This window comes from Harpia harpyja, chromosome 7, assembly GCF_026419915.1.
Source record: "Harpia harpyja isolate bHarHar1 chromosome 7, bHarHar1 primary haplotype, whole genome shotgun sequence".
In the NCBI taxonomy this organism is placed as follows: domain Eukaryota; kingdom Metazoa; phylum Chordata; class Aves; order Accipitriformes; family Accipitridae; genus Harpia; species Harpia harpyja.
The window spans coordinates 57,181,354-57,197,551 of record NC_068946.1 but is presented as its reverse complement, the minus strand read 5'-3'; the positions used below and the strand labels follow the sequence as shown (position 1 = coordinate 57,197,551).

General features: G+C 45.5%; 1 protein-coding gene and 1 long non-coding RNA gene across 2 annotated transcripts in view; both read left to right on the top strand.

Annotated features, from left to right (window-relative positions):
- The first annotated feature begins 1,539 nt into the window (after nt 1-1,539).
- Nucleotides 1,540-6,402, top strand: LOC128143765 (uncharacterized). Its single transcript, XR_008235871.1, has 3 exons — nt 1,540-2,349; nt 2,680-3,112; nt 6,003-6,402. It is a non-coding gene; the product is annotated as an uncharacterized LOC128143765 (long non-coding RNA).
- Nucleotides 6,403-12,445: 6,043 nt separating this feature from the next.
- Nucleotides 12,446-16,198, top strand: part of ACVR1C (activin A receptor type 1C) — a 29,899-nt gene continuing 26,146 nt past the window's right edge. Inside the window, exon 1 of the mRNA XM_052792053.1 lies at nt 12,446-12,603. Within this exon, the coding sequence (XP_052648013.1) occupies nt 12,531-12,603 (73 nt within the window). The 5' untranslated portion in view covers nt 12,446-12,530. The remainder of the gene's footprint in view (nt 12,604-16,198) is intronic.

Below are 16,198 nucleotides of genomic sequence, written 5' to 3'. Positions count from 1 at the left end.
CGTGGGCTGAGCACCGGGGAGCTTCGCCGCTGCTGGAAGCGCGAGGTCGGGGCTGGACCCCGGGCTTGGTCCCGTGCCGCCCTGGCCGCTCCTGGCCTCAGTGAAGTGCCGCTGCTTGAAGCGTCGCCCGCTCCTTCCCCGCTCCGGCGGTTTCACTGGGAAACAGGCGTGTGGCAGCCGAGGGCTGTGATGCTTCTGTGGATTGAGTGCTGGGGTGGGTGGTCAGGCTCCATCCTGCCCCGCTCCCCTCCGCAGCCCCTTCCTGGCCCAGTCCGTCCTTCCTCCGGGCCGGCCGCGGGTGTACTGGAGCCCCATCTGCTCCTTGTTCCCAAACTCCCAACTCTGCGTCTGCTCCTCCCTCGCTTGTCCCGGGAGTTGTCCCCGTGGAGGGACGGACGACTTCTCCTCGAGGGCAGCGCCTCTGGCCGTGCCCACCTTCCTCTCGTCTCCGTGAACGTGGACTGCTCTTTTTTCCTTTCAGGACAGAGGAAAGCTATGCACCAGCTATGGAGAGCTGTGCCAGAAGGAAATCGGACTTAGCTAGGCCAGGGATTTTTTTGTTAAAGACTTGAAAACCTGCAGTCAACTTGCTCTCTCGATCTTAAAAGATCGCGACACATTTGACTGAAGCTTGATGGCTGTTGCTAACTAGATTTAAGGACTCTGTATCATACCAATCTCTTCCCCCATAGGTCTCTGCAGCAGTCCTCTCCATTTTTCACCATCAAAAAGCCCTGAACTCAAATATCATAAATATTTCAGATTCATGGTGTAGATCTATTTTCATTCTTGGAATGTTCTTCTGGAAAACCTGGAGCCTTAAAATGCAATACCTACCAAAGGTGGCGGGGGGGATAGTGAACTGTTGGATGCTAGCAAGGAAATTTATTCCAAAAACTTGCAAAAATAGCTATCATGTTACATTGTCTACCTCCCATAAAGAGAATATATCTCTAATGTAGGTGCTAAAAAGGAGGAAATGGAAAGGCCCAAAGAGCAGTTTATAAGAATAGCAGAACTGCTTGCAAAGAAAAGCTTACTGTAACTCGGTGTACAAAGAAGTTGCAAAATAAGGAGGGAAAAATAATGCCTTTTGTCTACCCATTTAACCTTGTTTGATTATTTACTGTATGTGGATCTTGCAATCTTTAATGCATGGACTTAAAAGTAGCTTAATATTTGTCATACACTTGAGCTGTTCAAGAAACATGGAACACAAGCAATAGTGTTTTCTGACAGGAGTTGAAGCACTGAACGTATGCTTTAGACAATGTAATGCCTAAACTGTATAGCAATCGATCAATACCGTGGCTAGAGTTCAAATGATTGTATTTCAACTTACATTGAAAACAAGCTGAAAACTGTGACAAATTTACTCTGTCAAGTCTCTTGTAATGAGATTTTCTGTGAATTTAAAGTACGTGACTACCCATCTTCATTAGGTGAAAGAATATTGCTAACAGTAAAAAAAAAAAAAAAAAAAAGTATTTTATTGTTTCTAATTCCTCACTGAATTGAGATAATCTTAAACTGTATTTTCTCTGCAAGCACCTTTTTAAAAAATTGCCTGAGAAACTTCACAGAATTCAACATTCTTAGTGTCTTCTGCTCTGTTTTATAAGGATCTTGAATTAAAATGGAAGCCTTTAGGGGAAGGGCACTGGCCCTTTCCTTTACTTCTACTCTTGGTTCCTTTGGCCACTTCCAGCAGTTACCAGTGGATGGTTCAGTTTTCCTTTTGCTGTTCCTGGGGAATCTCCTCTCATCTTGTTCCCCCAGGGAGATGGTTACAAAATGGGCCACCAGGAACTCCCCACAGAAAATACACTGAATAAGCCCTGATGCCCAGCACCTGATCCAAAGCCCAGGGTTAGGGTTCCGAAGCCATGGGAAGACTGAAACGGTGCGTTCCTGTCCACACCAGTATAGATACCACTGGTGAGGACACCATTCCGGGAACATCTCTAGCAGCTGTCCTCCTCCGAGCAGCGGTCTCCCTGCGTGTACTTTTCACTGGTGATTAATGGACGGAAGGTCAAGTCCTCACTGTGTTAGGTCAGGCACAAAGCAGAGGACAAGCTAAAAAGCTGGCTTGGGCTCAGCTTACGCTTCACGCTCAGCGCTGCAGAAGGCAACAAAGAGGAGCCGGGACCAAGCGCCCGAGTCGGCAGCTTTGTCCTGCTCGGGCTCTGCCGCCGTCTCCCCCACAGCGACTGCTGTTTCGGCACCGGCAGTATTGCGAGGAGGAGGAGGAGGAGGAGGAAAGCAAGAGCGGGTGAGGAGGAGGTGGCACCGTCAGCGCTGGGATGGCGAGAGAGGAGGACACTGCCAGTCATCCCCAGAACAGAGGTAAGGGGCGGAGGGGGCAGTCCCATTAGAGAATTAACTTTTTAATTACACTAATGCTCACTCTTTGGACACTTCTTATGTCTGAATGATGCTAAAATGTTCTGGGAAGTTCCGTTATTACCCTCCTCATCAAAAAAGTACCCACTCAGATTAATATGAACTTTTCAATAGATTTATGGGCTACTGTTTAATAGATTTCAGGGCTGTAGAAGGCAGCGTTGGCGGGGGCAGGGGAGTGACTAAAGAATTGTAAAATGATTCTTGGAACAGTTTGGGAATTTTTTGACTCTTTTTCGAATTGCCATGGTCAACAATATAATCTTTTGGCAGGAATGTATCGTTCTGATGGCAATTTTTGGAAGATTTCATAGCATTCCTGGATGAACAGAGTGAGAGACAGACAGACTGCAAGACAGCTCCGTAGTTAGGACACTGACCTGGGATGTAGAGGACTGAGGTAAGTGGTAACTACTGACCTGCTGGCCATTCTGGGACATCTATGGGTTTTGTTTTGTTTTGTTTGCACAAAATTTCAATAGGTCTTAGTTTTGTCCTGATGTGGAGCAAAACAAATTACAAAACAAAATTCTTGTTTTCCAGCCAACCCTAGAAGTACTTCCAGTTGGCAAACGTTTTTATGGTGTTACCCATTTCCAAAGACTCTTAAATCCCCAGGATACGCTATTTCTGTCCTCCTATGAACCATGCCATGCAAACATCTTAACTTGGGAGCACATTTGCCTCACAATAGCCTCAAAGTGTGGTGGGGTTTTTTTCCTCCATCCCTTGTTTTGTTGTTCTTTTGTTTTTCACTGGCATTTGGTGTGTCAAAGGCCTGATGAAGATACGAGACAAGGGGTGAAAGATCAGTGATCACGGATAACTGGGGACCCAAACCTCCAAATCACTGAATGCTCTAGAAACACAGTAAGATGTGAGTAACTGGCTCTCCTCCCCCTCTCTGCCCTTAAGTGTGCTTTTTAGTAGTTCCTGAAGTGCTGTTTCAACCAGTGGCCCATTAATACAGACTTCTGCCTCAGCTCAGGTGTTTTCAGCAGGAGCTGCTTCCAGCACCGGCAGAGGCGAACCCTGACTGGTGGCGTGGGGAGACGGCAGGAGGAGGGAGGGCACTCGCTGCTTTTCCTTCTTACTTCTACACTAATAAAAACATACATAGAGAATTCTACTTTTAAATTACAGAAGTTCAATTTAAATTCGGGTGGTTGTATTTTCTATTCTTACTGCATCTCAAACAGTTCACCAAATTCATGGCTGTAGAGTTAAGCAACGTTGGTAATCTTTGAAAAAAAACAAACCAACCAACCAAAAAAAGGCCAACGTTCACAGCATGAGCTTTGTGAAAAGCCATTTAACCATATATGCTGCTGCTTTAGCAATGGGCTTTATTACATATTGTAGTTACCTTAGGTTCTTCCTAAACAGTGGTTGAGGTTGAGGGCTGGAGGCAAACAACTAGAGAGAACGAAGTGGAGAGAAGGGTTGACAGAATGCGAGTGGGTTTGGTGGGGTTTTTTTGTTTTGTTTTAAGCTCAGTTTCAAAACAATTTTAAAATGTAAGCAGCTTGTAGTTCTGTTTCAATAACAGTTATACTCATAATGCTATTTATTTACATGAAACCTATTGAAGGAGGAGGTTAAAACCCAACAGACAATTTGAAATGCATTGTTCCAGATTTCGCAGACATCATATAATACAGAATATAATAGCATGTGAAGAGCCCAGACAATTAGTTTTTAATGGCCTAGGTGGAAACAAAGGGTCTCAAGTGTGTTTTGAAGACACACAGTATTATCAGTATGGCAAAGGGAGCCTTGTTTAAAATAGATAACATTGACAGCATTGCCATGTGATGTATGAAAAAGCTGGATAGAGCATTTGATCTGATAGCTATGACAGAGCAATATGATTAGTATTCTGACATACTACTTTTCTTTCATAAATACAAATATAAACGAGGGGGGAGATGGAAAAACTTGTCAGATATTTAAATGTACTGCCAATATCCGTATTCTAAGCGATATGGATTGGTTTGTGTCAACAAGCCTTAAAATTTCTAACAGATACATATTGAGGTCCCAAGTAAAATACTCCAGCTTTGGCACGCAAGTATCTGCAACATTGCTTTTCATAAACAAGTCTTCAATCATTGGAATTACCCAGTCTATCAGTCCATTACCCTACTAGGATTCTCATACACACACACACACACACACACACACATATATATATGCACTTGCATGCATTTACATATGTATATATTTTATTTTTATATATATATATTTTTATTTATAGGGCTTGTGTCTCCAAACTGGTAATTAGTTGGTGTTTAAACTTGTCTTTTATTGGTGAAACATTTGTTCAAAAGAGTAGAACAAACGTTGTCCAGAACAGCGGGGCAGGCTCGTGCCTGGTGCCAACTTTAGAGAGGACTTTCTCCCCACTCTGTCCTCCTCACTGTCCTATCTGCTAAAGGATTAGGCCTCCTGTCCCAGACAGGGCCAAAAGTACTAGTTATTTTCCAGTTACTGGATGTCTGGCATCTTCTTCTGAGCTCAGCAAATCTTTTTAAAATGAAGCCATCTCTGCTTAAGTCCCTAAACACTGACTGGATCCACCCAGCCTTTGACATGTGGTGGTCACTGTTCACTGAGTGGTTTGAAGTCCCTTAGGATGAGCTGCACTAATTAACAGGTCTATCAATACTGTCACGATATTTCTTCACTCCCCATGTACATGTTATGAATAACCCCAGAGTTTTCAAACTGTATCTATATATAAATTGTGTAAAATAACATGTATAATACAATCTAATCTTTTGGTGAGGGTTGGATAGATGCAACCTATATTCCTACTTGTTCAAACTGGTGGATGCTACATTCAGATGGATAAATCCTCTTCAGTTTGGGTGGAGTTTTTGCTGTCCACTTCAGTGGAACTAGATTTGAAGTATATATTTCACTGAAACTTTCTTGCCTTGATGCATCGTCAGTATTCTATCATAACTCCCACCAAAAAAAGAAAGACTGGTTGGTTTGCCTGCCCCCCACCCCCCAATCTACCTATTGTTTTAATAAGTTTTTCATGTAATTTGTCAGCAGTGTATTGAAAGAAAGGGTTCCATGGCACTGACGTTATAGATGTTACCTTGGAACAAAGTTGGTATCGTGCTAGAAGAGGAAATGCAATTTCTAGCAAACAATTTTCTTTGGCAAAATTTTCAACTTTTTGCATCCTTGACTGAAGTTAGCAACAACCCCCATCATGTGAGCTGTCTGAGCTCTGAGGCACTTGGAAAGACAATACAGCACTCGCATCATGTTCAGCAAGTTCTGGGCAAGGAGAAATACTCACTGGGGGTGAGGGGCAGAGGGGGGGAGCCCGGGGAAGGGTCTTCTCCTCAAACGGTTACACCCCCCACGCTCTCCCACAAAACCTGCTGCAGAGCAGCACATAACAGATGGCCTCGTGAGATGCATTCCTGTCCTTTGAGGTCCGTTGGTGGGGCATGTCTGGGCTATTCATATGTTTGGGCTTTTTAAAAAATATTGTTTACAGGCCAAAAAGTTCCAATTTTACTGTAAGTAGGATTTCTTCTGTGAGCCCTTCCTTTTCAAAATTATTCAGGTTTTAGTTATCGTCCACTTGTGTCTGCTGCTCCTGATGCAAATCTGCCCATCCAGGTCTCATCAAGACATGAAGATAAAAATGTTCTGAAATGGAGTATATTCAGGTGAGCGATAATTTCTATGAATCTCCTCACCCTAAAAATGTTATATTGAACTGGGGACAGAAGATTGCTGGGGAAAAGGAAAAAAAATGTTGAGAAGAGAACTGTCATAGAAAATAGGAAGCCTGGAGGGGGTAAGGTTTCAATTCATCATCTTCAATTTCAGGCAAACTTGTGCTGCTCAAGAATTGTGTCCTATGTTCACTCCTCTGTGAAATAACTGAGAGGATAGGATTATCCTGGTTAGGGATAGGACTTCTGAAGTCAGAAGTGCATTTGCATGCATTTACAAGTTTTCCTTCAGCTCTGCTGCTCTTTACTTGTCTCGCTTCATCATCATCAGTTACTGTTCCTGTGGTGGCAGACCACGTACCAGCGTGACTTCCTTTGCTGGGTGCAAATAATCCCATGTGATTTCCACATAGGCTACTGTCTCTGTATGGCAAGAGTACAAGGGTACAAATTTAGAGATTCCTTTCAGCCTAAATACAAAGGGAATATTGCAAACAAGGATAAAAGTGGACTGGATTTAAAAACTGGCACTAGACAATGATAGAGCATCACTCACACAACTCCGCACCCCCAAATCCCTGAGCAAACCTGAGAAACCCTTCTTCCACACCTGAACAAGGTACTCTATGAGAAAGAATGTTCTGGCTTTTAAACTGACTTCTTGGGTTTAATACAGCGTGATATAGAGTTAGTCATGTAGTTCCTCATCAGTAATAAACTATGCAACCATACTGTTTCATTGATACAGTTGGAAAACAATCTTGTAATCTTTGTGCATCATCTCAGCCTGACATTTTTGGTTAGATTTGATCCAAATGAGAAATAAAGTTATTGGTAGAGGTTGCCATCAGATTTATAAAGGAGAAGCCATGTAGAACTTGGCAGCTGAATAACATACCAAAACTCTGTAGTAATAAGCCACTTCATACTCTTATGTCTGTGACTAAGAGTGCCGCAACCAAAACCAGACTAGTTGCAAATAATTTCTATATAATAATAATATATATATACTAAAAAATCTTATTATTTTTGAGTTTCTAGGGTGCTTATTATATATATGTTTGCTTGAAAGTGTATTCTAGACCAGCCCTCATTTTTTGGAAGGAGTAGAGATTTGATTAGACTTTTCTATCTCGTAACATATTAATTGTAGGTAGCATTTCTTGGACTAGATCTGTTTAACTAAAAGATGCCTCTTGGTATCAACGAGTAAAGATAAACTCATGCACATAAGTTATTAGGGATGGTGGGGAAGGGAGGACTATAGGAAGGAAGGGACTAAGGTTGCTACAATACGTAATTAAAATGGTAGATTTGTTGTGGGAGAGTTTCACCATTTCAATATTTATATATTACGGATCCTCAAGAAAAAATGCAATTATGATAGTGGATGTGAGAAGGAAAGGAGATACTAAAAAAACCAAACCCAACCTGGAAGCCAGGATGTAGAACAAAATAATGCTTGAAAAAACCCTCAGTATCTGTATTATTGAAGGAATAACGTAGACGCAGCTAAAAAACTGTTATAATGGGGGCAGGAACAGAAAGTTACAGACTGACATCTTCATGAACTTTTAAATGAAAACTATGGTTCTGCATTGTCCTACTTAGATGATTTAGTAGCTGCTCTATATTTGTGTGATAGAAGTGTGAGGGTTAATAATACCAGATCTCTGATAGAAGTATGCCCAATACAAATTTGTGTGATTTGTTGTACGTGGTACATACAAGACAAGTATTTTCAGCTATTTATAACCTGAGCTCCCGTTGACTTCAGTGCAACGTCAGGTACTTTGCCTTTCTGAAAATCAAACTGAAAAACATTAACATTCACAAATTTTACTTAATAAAACCCATGGTACGCTAGAGACAAACTAATCGGGACAAATGGAGCCTGATTTCAGTGTTGCTGATGAGAACATGGAGGATGGCTCTTCCATTGTGTGCTGTTCTTCGGAGGAATTATCAAAGCGAGCAGCCCGGACTGTTAACAACGGGTCAGAGACGCGAGGAGAGGGTAGTAGTAATTAGGAGTTGACAATTAGCCAGGGCCACGCTCCTAGGATGGGGAAGAACCTGTACGTGCGCGTTAGCCACCCCGGGCAGGGCTGTGGGAGCAGGCGGGGGCTGCTGGCGAGCCCCTGTCCCCCAGGGAGGTCCTGGGGATGCCGCGGGCGCAGGGTCCTGCGGGCCGTGGGTCGCGGGAGAGCCCCGGCGGGCAGAGCTGCCGCTCTTCCCCGGGGCGGCGAAGGCGGTCCCGAGGCTGTGCGCACCAGGAATTTCTTAACAAATCCATCCCAGCTGGCGCCAGTGGTGTGGAGGACCTGTGCACAATTCAGGGACAACCTGATTTACCCACACCGGCACCGACTGAGCCCATTTGCTCTCTGTGTTCCTCCGTCTCTGGCTGAGGCTTTGGCTTTCAGCGCTGACGTGGTTCTGTCACCTGCTCTACCGTTGTTCCTAGGAGTCAGTACGAGGGGTGCCGGCGGCCCTGCCTGCTTCCAGGGTGTCCAGCCTGTGGATGAACTGAGCCGTGCTGCTCCCGGAGAGAAAGCCTGATAAAACCACTCGCCGTATGCAAGAACGTCAGCGGGCGATCGGACAGCTTTCCAACGTGTGCACCGGCAGTGTTGGGGTCACGCCGAAATATGTTGCTAGACTTATCGTCACCGTTACACCTGGTCACGCTGAGTACGTGCGTTCCTGTAGATTTCATCAGTCCTCTCCAGCATTCAGGTACCAACGGTAATGTTCTCATCGTTAGGGAAGAGACGAGTTTGGTTCTGTCACCTGCTTTAAAGTAAGTTTACACCATAGGTTTTCCAAAGGCTATGAGATATAGAGAAAGGATACATATAGAGAAAGGATATACTGTAAATCACTGGACTCTGCTTCATCATTATACTGGAAGGGAGGAAGTATAGAACATTCTTCCTGCTGTTCCCCTGTAACGCTTGTAATGAAAATGGGAAATTGTAGAACAAAAGCCTTTCCCTTCTATTTATGTAGTGAGATAAGTACATTTGGGGATGCTATTAAAAATAAATAGCTAACCTTTTTTAATCAGAAATGTTTATTTAAAAACGGAATGGACATTTTATTAAGAACTATTTTTTGCAAGTATGCGTGCTGCAAACTTCTTTCTACAAACTTTGATTCTTGCTCTTCATAAGCACAGGAGATACTGTTCTCCTCATCACTTCTGTAAAACATGAGCAAATGTGTTCTATAGATTTTTTTTTTTAAACTGAAGAATAACCTTAACTAGTTTAATTACATAATTCATAATTCTATGTCTTCCTTCAAACAAAAAAGCAGAATAATTACATGCTATGAACCAGAGATGTGCCTGAATGAGATATATTTACGCTTTCTAGTAGCACTGAGCAAATATGAAGTAAATTATTTGTAAGTCTTCAAAAGGAAAGAAAAGATGGATTTGCCAAAAACAGTGCTATGTTTTATCTAATTTTGTCAGAAAGATGAGCAGTAGCTAGAAGTTGGTGAGGATTTTTACATTCTGTCATGGCATTCCCACGAGCAAGCTAGGATCTATGTGAAGGTAATATATGGCTTCACAGGTATTTGGCAAGCAGTAGTGGGAGAGCAGTTAATAATTCTATGCTTTCAGAAGGGAAGGACTTGCAAATTTTTCCTCTATTATTTTATTGCTTTGACACCCAAACCTGCATTTTTTTTTTTTAATTAGATCTTGGCATGTATTTTCTAATCACTCTCCATTATTTATATAGCAGTAAGGTATATAATATGCTGCTGTGTTATATTTCAGTATGATATTACATGTACCTATAATGTTTTGCTATGAAATAGTCAACATGTTGAACTTGGTTGGAATAAGATGTTTTAATTCCCATTGCATTTAACTGATGATGGGGTGACATGGAAGTCCTGAATACCTTCCCTGGATATATTTGGATGACAATTTAAAAAGAAAAAAAAAAAAAAGTTGTAGAAGAGCAGCTTTTTTTGGTCTTATTTAATGGCTACTTAATCCTAGACCACTTGGATTTACATCTTTGCTGTATTTGTATCTTGGTATAGGTTAATTAATTTTCTTTCAAAAAGCATTTAGTCAAAGGATTTTTGCTTGTGAAAGAGTAATGCAGAAACACAGATCAAGTAATATTAATCTGAGCACATTAGTTGAGATAAACACATAATAAAATTCACAGAGCAAACCCACAACACTGAAACAAACATAAAAAACCCCATGCTGAGTTTGCTTTGCTGGATTGTAAATTAGATCTTTTTAAGCTGGCAGCCTTTGTCCTTTGGGTCCGCACACTGAGCAAAGACCCGTGCTCTCAGACGACAGAAAGGGGAGAGAAGACGCTACCTCTCTGCACCTGGGGGACAAGGGGATGCTGGGGCTTTTGTCCCTACGGCCCAGGGAATTTCCCTTTGGTCTGCGTCCGAGGGCACAGGGAGCCGGTAAGGCAGGCAGTCGTGCTCCTCTTGCTGCGTGTGTGCAGTGGTGTTCTCTTCCTTTCCTCCTCCCTGGAAGGCACCTCCCTTGGATACACCGTTCGTATGGGAGCGCAGCGAGCCCTCGGCCGCGCCGGGGGCCAGCTGATCCATGCTCTTCCCCGGGAGCCGGAATAGCATTTTCAGTTGCAGAGGGAACCAAGCCCAGCTTTCTTGCTTCCCAGGTAAAGTCTTCCATCACCGATTTTATTTCTACACAGCTGGGCACTCCTCCTCCCAGATATTTTAAAAGAATTTAGTTAAATCTGCTTAATTTTTCAAAAGGAGGTTATGGAGGAGGCTCCAAGGGTCCCAAGGCAGTAGGGATGACTCACTGCGGTGCCTAAGCTCAGGGGGACGGAGTGGGAGCATCAGTAGGTCCGTGCACTCAGCGTTTCCTGATGCCAAGTTTTCATTCAGGTTATTTGGGTCTCCATTCCACAGCACCAGACTCTTAGTTGAACCAAGTCCTAAACTGATTTTCTAATGTTAGCAGCAAAGCATTGGAATGCATTGAATTCCCAAATCCCAGGACCTTGCTGAAACTCCCTGGCTATAATTGCCTTGGAAAAGGCCTTAGGAGCAACACGAGTGCAAAAGGTGTGTGGAAGCAGCCTAGTGAGGGAGTTGGGGGGGAGGCTCGGCTGTGATCCTACAGCGGAGAAACATCTGGGATTAGGAGCCAGGAAAGACCTGGTGAATATGGCCAGTGTTGCAACCCTGAATAAATACTTAAGGAAAATTACATGAACAAAAACAGCAGATGGTGGTAGTTTCTTCCCCCCCCCCCCCCCCCCCCCCCCCGGCATTTTGATACAATTATGGAATCTCTGCCAGCGTACTTGGAAATAACAGGTAGAACAAGGTGGGCTGCAAAAGGCTGATTTGACAAATGCCACTAACTTCAGTATTCAAAAAACTGGAAAGAGATCGCTGCTAGGAATTACTGTCTAGGGAAGTGTAAAAGGCTTAATAGAGATGTCATAATAATAATAACAAAGTATTACATGGCAGTAATGAAAATCTAGAGAGGCATCTGACAGTGTGTGGGAAACAGGGATCTTGCCTAGTATTTTTACTTTAAAACAAATACAGAGAAATGGAGCACGTGCAACACCTTCTAAAGGCAATTTACAAAGTCTGCTCCACTAACACTTTTAGAATAGACTCGATTATATCTGGATTTAAATTTCATTGATTTTTATGGTGATACCCATAAGCACTACCGAGGCTTCTGGGTTACAGCGGCACAACGGCTTCAAAAAACGCCCTGGTGCTTTGTGGCGTACGAGAGCGCGTTGGGGATGCTGGTGCCATCCAGGCTCTGTAAGGAGGCGAGGGGGTGAATGAGGGTCTCGGTGTGGAACAGATCACAAGCTACTGAAGAAGCGCTGAAAGCCGTTCAGAATTTTGCTGTTTGTGGCCAATTTGGCACAGGCTGATGAAGCAGCCGAGGGAAAGGTGCCAAACCCCACTAACAGGTATTTGGCAAAGAAGAAAAAAAAAAAAAAAAAAAAAAAAAGGAAAAGGGAGGCGAAGTCGCTTTTCCTGGGCTGGTTTTGCGTAGGGCTGCAGTTAAACCTTCCCGAAGGCTGCGCTGGGGAACGCTGAGGCTCCGGCCGCCCGGACCCGCCGGCAGCAGGCGAAACCCGGCGGGGGGGGGGGGACACACACGGGTGCGGAGCCAGGGGCTCCCCGGGCCTCGCCTCGCCCCCGCCGCTCCCCCGGGCGCTGACCGGGCAGGAGGCGGCGGCGGCGGCCGGCCCCGTCCCCCGTCCCGGGCGGGCGGAGCCGGGCCGGGCCCCTCCCCGCACCGCTATAGCTGCCGGCGGGCGGGCGGTGCGGGCAGCTGCCGGCGGCGGCGGGGAGGCGGCGGGGCCGGCGCCCGGCAGCAGCAGGATCCGTCCCCGGCCCCGCCGCCGGTGCGCGGCCATGGGGCGGGCGGCCGGCTCCGCGCTGCGGCTGGCCCTGCCGCTGCTGGGCGCCGCCGTCTCGCTGTGCGCAGGTAGGGCGGCCGGCGGGGCCGCACCGGCACCCGGGGATGCGCGATCGCCGTGGGGGTGGGCGGGGGGGGGGGGGAGCGTCTCATCCGCCGCGCCGAGCACCGGGACACCCCCCCTCCCCCCCCCGCATCGCCCCGGGAACCCCCGCCCCGCCGGGGGCCCGGCGCTCCGGCAGCAGCGCACCCCGCCCGGCCGGGGTCAGGGTTGTTTCTCGGGAGGTTAAGGCGCTTAATGCATTGAATTGTGATCGACACGTATAGGCAAGAAATAGGTCAGCTGGGATTTACGGGGAATAACCGGCCCGGAGCGGGTTTCCAGCCCGCGGCGTTGCGGCACGGCGCTCTCAAAAGTTCCCGGTCCGTTGGGTTTTGGCAGGCGATGCCTGGCGGGTCTCGGCCCGAGGGTGCTGGAGCCTGCACCCGAAGCTCGGCTCGCCCTTTCCCTCCTGCTGGGAGGCAGGTGCTGGGGCTGAGCGAGCGCTGTCGGTCGCGGCGAGGGCCCCCCGCGCTGGGTGTCGTGCGGGGCGGCCCAGGCCGGCGTGTCCCATCCTGCCCCGTGGGGACCAGGTGCTGGTCGCAACCCACTGGTGGGCTTTGGGCTGGGGCGCGAAACGCGCGGCCTCGAGGTTTGACCCATATAGGTTCTTCTCTTGCGCGGCAGGTGGTGTGAAACACCGGTTCCTCTCAACCTTTCCTTTAGAAACTAAACCTGTGCTCTCAGGTAACGCTCTCTAAACCAGCAGTTAGTAAGGCAGTGTAGAATAGAACGTTTTAAGATTTTTCCGTTAGGTTTACTCCAGTTTGCTTTCCTCTCGATGTTTTCACCACAGGAGTTTCTTGGTGTGATGCTCGTTACACTCTTGCAAAGAGGGGTGGTCACAGCCCCAAGCTGAAAGGAAGGACTGTGCCCACTCCCCCATCAAAGTGCTCATGTAATCCCTTCTTTTGGGAAAGGAGGAGTAACAAAGCTTAGCTGTTGATGTTTGAAGTACTCCTGTATGGTATTGTACATCTGGTGAATCTTTGCCACCTTCAAGGGGCGTAAAACCTGATCTGTCTGAGCTCTTCTCTTTGTTGGTCTAGTTTTTTATTATTCAAGTTTGGAAGTGAACCGTAGAGATAGGCAACCCCGTGCTACTCTTGTTTTTCACTGATCTGCTTGAATTGAATTGAAGCATCACCAGTGCTGTGGCCATTACCATTTCCCTCTGGAGACCATTCGGGACACTAACAAATCTCATTGGCTTTGATTGTCATTTATATGAAACGGTCTTGCATTGCTTTGCTCTCTGAAGTTGCAGTAGTATTGTCCTCTGTTTTTCTTAGCCTGTCAGTTACCTTTTCAGAGCCTGGTTCAGGGACAGTATGTGTGCATATGGTCCAGGATAGGCAGACATCCTCGTCACCCTTACAGCTCTTTAGAGGGGCACCAAGGGGAGTTATGCGTACCTAGAAAGGGTCTTCGGGTCTCAAGCGGCAGTTGCTGCAGAGTGTCAAGTGTTTAGCTGTGCATCTGCTTGATTTACTCTACGCCTCCTCATACTCCCACCGCAAACCTGTCTGATCAAGGTACACGACTAAGCATGCTCTGGTAAACTTTTTATCCCCTGCTTTCACTCATGCAGGTTTGAAGGTGCTGTGCTGGGCAGTGGAGGGCTCCTGAGGAACCTCCATCGTGCCCCAGTATTCAGGAATATTTATAGCATTAAGAGGAAAAGTATTTTGCTACTTATGTGGTGAACAGTCCTACTGTTTCCTATCTGCTTTTACCTCATGTGGGCTTCTCAAAATTGCTTCCCCCTCCTGGCTCCTACCACCCTTGTTATATGTCACCTCCATCTGTGTTGTATTAAAGGCTTTGCATACTCTTCCATGCTCTTCACAGCATTATTTCAGGGAAGTAGAGGGTACTCGGTGTGCTGTGGCATTTCTAAATAAACAGGAGTTAAGGGCGTGGATTGCAGTAAGAAAAAGTGTTGCTATATGTGGTGGTGACATGTCAGCCTCTTGTAGCGCTCAGCACTGAATTGTCTTGTTTTGTATTTCTTAAGAGAGCCTTTAGACATATTTTAAGTTTGAAAGAGTTTGTTTCCCACTTAAGTGCATTTTAATCCTCCAAAAGGCAAACTGCAAAACCCATAAGCTATCCCCAATGCATGGTGAAGATGCCTGTATGTACAATAAACCAGGTAGGTGTGAAATGGCAAGTGTGGGTCTTCACCGTAACCGTGGGAGTGCCGTTAGTTTGCGTAGCTGAAAGCAGAGTGGAGCTCACACACACAAGCAACTACTGCTTACAGCCAAGTATAATATACACTTTCTGTTTAAAAATGAGAAGCAAAATAGATTGCTATTGAAAACTGTTACATAAGGATAAACACATGAAAATGGCATAAAATTGCACTCTTGCTACACGAGTAGTACTGTATTAAAACAACTTTATCTTCTTGTCTTTTCCATACTGTATGATGTCCTTGTATTGGGCTACAAACAATCGCTGAAAATGCCTTGTGAATCGTAAGTCTGAATTCTTAGCACACTCCGTTTATTCCAGTGTTTCCTATAGAATGTAAAGTTGGGGTGAAAGTCTGAGGTACATAACACGCACGGCGATGGCTGTTGCCTGCACGCAAAGCTGTGAGCCAGCCACTGCACGTCCGTGTAAGTGTGTGTCGCTGACAGGTCCAGAGAGCCGCATTCTGCAAAAAGCATCTTTCTTCCAGCTTAATAATTTGGTTTGCTTAATCCTTATTAACTGGTAATATTGAAAAGCCTACGTGTTGTCAAGCCCCCAAAATAGTATGTCCTTGGAAAGAAGCACCGCAATAGCAAAGCAGTTGTATTTCGCTAAACGATTTAATTCACTGCTATGTAACAAATTACCAGTATGATGCTATCTTCTCATTTCTGTGGCTCACTGAAGCTCTGTTTTCATAGATTTTAGTAAAAGCTCTAATAATAAAAAAGCTTTAATGAAACAACATGGATGAGAACTACAAGCACTTAATGGCTTGACTGCATGATCTACCAATAATTTGCACAGATAAAAGACTGTATGTGGGGTGAGTGGGTGTAAATTAATTCTGCTTTTTTGGAGTAGGCTCTAGATCCTTACCAGTTGCTTGCAAATAATTATTCTAGGCTTTAATCGGGCCAGGATTTTTTGTCACTTTTGAAGAGCACTGCTGGAACGAGAGTGGTATGGTTGTCCTCCATGCGTGCTGTGCAGCCGTCCATCCCTCGGTCAGGATGCGAGTGAGCTGTGGGATGTGCCTGTCTATTCAGCCGGGTTTGTGTTGGAGCGCCTGCTGAAGTCTGTCTTGAGTTCCGGGTTATGGCATTGAGATGTCAGAGCTTTCAGCAAAAATCCCTAGAAAAAGGTGTCCTGAACATCATGCTGAAGCCCCTCAGAGCTGTTACCATATTCTTCTCCATATCAGGTGCTGGGAGGGAACAGGCTCAGGGCTTTTTTTCCATCCTTGTTTTTGTAGGCTAGAAATTCAGCTTCTGCCTAGCTGTGAGCGTTCTGATAACCTGGTAATTAACAGAACTGCGACATGAAAGTGTTGAGCAGTGAGCAGATGATAGGGAAGAGATA